The sequence below is a fragment of the Branchiostoma floridae genome, chromosome 13 (genome assembly GCF_000003815.2).
Source record: "Branchiostoma floridae strain S238N-H82 chromosome 13, Bfl_VNyyK, whole genome shotgun sequence".
In the NCBI taxonomy this organism is placed as follows: domain Eukaryota; kingdom Metazoa; phylum Chordata; class Leptocardii; order Amphioxiformes; family Branchiostomatidae; genus Branchiostoma; species Branchiostoma floridae.
The window spans coordinates 19,011,672-19,017,108 of record NC_049991.1 but is presented as its reverse complement, the minus strand read 5'-3'; the positions used below and the strand labels follow the sequence as shown (position 1 = coordinate 19,017,108).

The 5,437-nt window shown below is 42.1% G+C and overlaps 1 protein-coding gene across 1 annotated transcript in view; it reads right to left on the bottom strand.

The window, feature by feature from the left end:
• The window catches only part of LOC118428608 (protocadherin Fat 3-like), a 12,890-nt gene extending 8,680 nt beyond the window's left edge, over positions 1–4,210 (bottom strand). The window contains exons 1-7 of the mRNA XM_035838712.1: positions 3,949–4,210; positions 3,248–3,370; positions 2,517–2,742; positions 1,912–2,049; positions 1,300–1,424; positions 659–814; positions 266–363 (exon numbers count right to left, since the gene is read on the bottom strand). Coding sequence (XP_035694605.1) covers positions 266–363; positions 659–814; positions 1,300–1,424; positions 1,912–2,049; positions 2,517–2,742; positions 3,248–3,370; positions 3,949–4,210 — 1,128 coding nt within the window. The remainder of the gene's footprint in view (positions 1–265; positions 364–658; positions 815–1,299; positions 1,425–1,911; positions 2,050–2,516; positions 2,743–3,247; positions 3,371–3,948) is intronic.
• Positions 4,211–5,437: the final 1,227 nt, after the last annotated feature.

The following is a 5,437-nucleotide window of genomic DNA, read 5'->3' as shown; positions in this document are numbered from 1 at the left end:
TCCCTTCCCCCCTCTCTCTCTCACCCTAGTCCGTAGTGTTGGTACATATATAGTTCCTGCAACTTTGCATTGTGTTATCCCCCCCCCCCCCAGAACAGTCAAAGATGATATGTTTCTTGGAAGACGTTCAAACACATACAGAGCCCTTCGTTGCCCACGTGCAAACTAGTTACTTTTTCAAAAAAAAAAAAAATACAATACAGTAAGACACACAAGTCTAGTTAAGTCCTTTACGTTATCTATGGGAGTACAAAATGCGTCATACCGTGATAGCCCCGGAGCTGGAGTTTGAAATCTGGAACAGAGTGTTCGCCTGCGCGCCGTTATGCTCCGTAGCAGTGGAGATCGCAAACGTTACGGTACCTGAAATATTTGGCCGAAATTAAAATACCTCAATGTTTCATGTCATTAAAAAGCAACACCACCAATACTCATAGCAAAACAACCATGACTGTTAGAGTAATAAATTTAAATGTTGGGAAGCAAGAGAGAGAGGAAAAGACGGAGAGCGAGCCCTGAACAATATCTTCTATGGGGATATAGCAACTATAGCAAACATCTACGACTGCTAGATTCTATACAAGTGAAATATAAAGACATCTTGAGTGGAAATGTTTTTTTTTTTGTTTTGTTTTGAAGTTAAACAATCCGTCTGTACCTCCTGTGGAGACGACAGGCGAGGCTGAGAAGGCGATCTGTCCCCCCGCCACGCCTGCGTACACCGTCCCCACTGCGGTCCCCACGGCAGAGTTCTCCGCCACGCTGAAGCTGTAGGTGTTGCTGGGGATGAACGTCAGACCCGTGGTGCTGGCGTCTGTGTGGGAATAAAGCTTTAAAGGTTACCCTTAACGAACGGACACTTTCGCTCTACTAATGTTTTGTACCATGTATATGTAGTAAAATATATTGACAGATTTATTAGGAGTTTATTATTAAAGTTGTCAATATGTGTTCTTAATATTAAATGCTGAAACCATAGAATGTTATACATATTTTTCTACCTTTATCTAACACAATAGAATATGAATCATAGCATTTTTGCCGTATCTCTGTGTGTTACATCAAAGTAAAACTTTAAGTATGCATCGTACAAACAGATATGTGCGTACATTCCTCTATGGCAAGGTATCCCCAAAACCGTTAGCATCAGCATTATGCAATCGGGAGAAGCTACGAACATAAGTTGCCCAATTTGTGTGCGCCACCACTACGTATGTCACGCCTTTGAACTTGAATGATAAAAACTACAGACCTTGCACCTGCACGTAGACGTAAGTGACGGTGGTGTAAACTACTAACCTTGCACCTGGACATAGACGTAGGTGACGGTGGTGTACTGCGTGCCGTCCGTGACCCAGACCTCCAGCGTGTAGAACTCCGTCACGGCGTCATCCAGCGTGTTCTCCACGCGAACGTCCCCGGTGCTGTGGGATTCAGTTTCAGCTCTACTTAATTTTTTTCATCAGGATATATTTCACTATTCACCATGTCACCTATAGCGTTTTCAATGTCTACGTTCATAACTGTTTTGTTTGTTTTCCTTTTTTGGTCTTATTTGCTTACGTATAGATAAAAAGTATGTTATAATCAACAGTATGTTATAATCAACATTAGTAGCTACGAACATATGTATAATCTCAGTGTTGGGAAACATCCACGAAAATACAAAATGCGTCTGGTCTCTGACCTCTTTTTCACGTACATGACAAATATAACAAATCAACAGTGACCCAGACAATGACCCCGAATCGTAAATAAAAATATGTAAGTAAATTAAGAAGATGACTTAGTAAAACAGTAAGGTGTGTTCGTCCAGGAATCAAATCACTCACCTGTATATTGCAGAGCTATTTATGATAGCATGAGATTAGCCCTGGCTGTGTGGTTTATAAAGCGTAATAAAAGTCCAACCTGTCTATGCTGAAGTCGCTGTTTGTGTTGCCCGTGACGATGGAGTAGGACATGGCGATGTTGGGTGAGATGTCGGCGTCGGTACACACCACGGTCTCTATGATGGAGTTCACCAGCGCGTCGTCGGATACCAGAACGCTGTAAAAAGAGATTCAAATAATCTATATCTAGATTTGTTACTACTTTGGTATATGTATATGCCCGTATACTTAGCCCTAAAGTGCATGACTGTCCAATTAGATTATGACGATTAATCATTACATTATTGACATTGACAACAAATTATTCTTCTATCAGTGCATTATCAAGTATTAAGTTGTACAAAGAAGTCAACATGGTGCTATATGATAAAACATAGGAATGCTAGAATTGCACACGTTAATTTACAACAATTATTGGGTATCGACTTCCAACAACCTTTGACCAAATGCTGACGTCACACATGCATAAGTTTCGTGTTCAGTGAAATTTGGTCGGATAACTGAAAAGGACTAAACGATTCAGTAGGAAATTCTGGTGAGTCCATTCTTTTAGCGGGAAAACAGTTCAATTGCTCCATAAGTTAATTTACAGTTTGAACTTAGAAATGACAAAATTTTCCGAACCTGTAGAAGGTTGGGCAGACTGGCGCGTTGTCGTTGATGTCGTTGACGGTGATGACGACCGTGGCCGTGTCGAGAGTCGCGCCGCCATCATCAGCGGTGACCACCAGGCTGTAGGAGGCCGTGGTCTCCCTGTCCAGCACGGCAGCGGTGGAGATGAGGCCCGAGCTCGAGTCCAGGATGAAGTGGCTGAGCTCGTTCCCGGAGGTGATGTTGTAGCTGATAGTTCCTGCAATGTGAGAATGAAACGATTGTATCTCTTTTAGGCGTTATTGATTAAAATCACTAATCAATCACCAAGTCAGAGATATCTATTAATGAAAATTTCTGAAAAAGAAACAAAATGCATGGATAATCCTTCTAAGTAACCGACGGGACAACCATTAATTAACGAAGGAATGAAGCGACTGGTAGACGGATCGACCGACTGATCAAACAAACAAACAAACAAAAAGATAAACAAACAAACGAAAAAAACTAACAAAACATGCAAATGTCACAAAAAAGCAGTTACTCAAGCAACTAGATGGCTGTTTCCAAAATCATTTCTAGTTGCCTTTTGGTGTATCTTATTACTTGGATGTCTAACCTTCATCGATGCAAATTTATACCTAGGTAACACATTACCTAGCAACTCACCAATGGCACTAAATGGTAAGCCTCCTTGGTTCAACTAAACTTGGCAACTAAAAAATCCATTACGGTCCATCAAAAAAAGAATGTTAATGACTTACCGTCAACACCACTATCGCTGTCTGTAGCGGCCACAAACGTCACAATGGTGCCGATGGGCAGGCTCTCGTTAACATCCGCAGAGTAGGATGTCGCCGTGAAGGTCGGCGGGAACTCATTCACACCTGGCATGGAAATGTAAGAAAAACACTGACCGATCGTCTTTTGAACATTTGTGGATGAAGGAAACCTCTGGCAATGACTGTTTTTGGACATTAAAAAACACTAACACCCCTGTCCTTGGTGCTGAACACCACTCAAAAATATTAGATCGGATAGAATGGCAAACTCGTGGATGCCATGATTGGTTACTGTCAATCACCCAATCTTTATTTTGTCATTTCTTAAAGGTTGAATAGCTTTGTAATACAGCTGACATAGTCAAAACATTGCGATGCATTGAGCAATTGAACTGGCTTTGACTGGCTGCTATCCATAACATTGCTACTATTACACATGAGAACCACGCTTTGAAGCAAAAAAAGGCATTTACATTCAATAGCTAATTCAAAGGAGGTTTCACTTCTTTATTAGTACTTTCGTTGATTACTGACTGTACTAGTTGTCTTGATTTTGCGTAGCTTGTTGTTTTTCATGTGGTCAATGTTTGTCTTATCTATTCGGAACTTCATCTAGTTTCTCTGACTAAATCTATTTTACAAATTTACCAAAAAAAGAGTAACATACCATAAAAGTAACATACCTGTCACCACCACTGCCACCTCAGCCGTTACAGCTACACCACTGACGTCAGTAACGGACACGTCCAACATATAACTGGTGGTGGTCTCATAGTCCAGAGACTGTCCGGACACAACGGTTACCTGCCCAGATGTGGACACAGCAATTTCAAATTTCCCTTCTGCGTTCCCAGATGTGATGCTGTATGTGAGGTCGTTGTTGGTGGTATCCACGTCAGCGTCCGTGCAAATAACCCAGGCCACCAGTGTACCTGATATGTACATGCACAATAACCTCTGTGAGTTTTTGTTAATGTTATTGATATGATCAAAGTACAACCCTCTTAGCAATTATCACAGGTAACATCGTTTTCATGTACTTCCGTTACGCTATTGGCGCTATATAATTTGGTTCAGATTCTGAATCATATTGTGTTGTACTACTTTACATACAGGTCATACAAGGACACACACAAACACAAACACATACACACACACACACAAATACAAACACACACAAACACACACACACACACACACACATACACACAGGCACACACACACACATACACATACACATACACATACACACACACATTTTTTCATGCATTTATTTGTCCATCCAATCCCTCATTCATTCATCAATTACTTCAGTCGTTACCTGCGCTGGTATCTTCCGCGAGTGTTGCTGTGTAGACGTCAGGAGTGCACACGGGGCTGTTGTCGTTGACGTCATCAACGGTGACGGCCAGGGTGACGTCAGCGGTCCTTGCGGTGGTACCCTGGTCAGTGGCCCGGATGGCGAGAGTGTAGGTACCCAGGGTTTCCTTGTCTAATGTGTCGGACACGAACACCACACCGGTGGTCTCATCGATGTTGAATTTACCCAGATCACCGGAAGTGATGCTGTACCTGTGGTTTGTTGATATTGAGCATTGTGGGCATTTTTGAGCAACACAAAGGTCGATCATTTGTGGACATCGTCGAACAGTTATGCGACCAACAGTGCCTGCGTTTCAATGAGTTCTATGTGATGCAAATACTTTTCGCAAATAATTCTATATACTGCATATGTAACCATTTGCTACCCTACATCAGCATGATCCTACCATGTCTATTCCCTATATGACAATAACGTTATGATATTGCCAAATAGCAGAAATGCTTTACTCTTAGGGCGCGGTCAAATAGATCGTCGTATTTTGATGCCATAGAATTTTCAAGCAGGCTGTAGCAGAACCAACCACCGACACGGATTCAAGACAGCCTTTTATGTTGCAAGACAGCTGTACTTTGGAGGACACATACACGGCTGTCCCAAAAAACGCCCGAAGATAGCTATCGTGCGACGATTGCACGACCTTTGTGACCATGCCCTTGGTATTTTTGTTTCAATACTCTGTAAACTTGTGTGTAACATGCACATACTTATAATCAAAGGGTTTTGTGTTCTCACTTTATTTCTCCGTCCGACCCGCTGTCCTGGTCCGTCGCCACGACCGTGTACAGCGT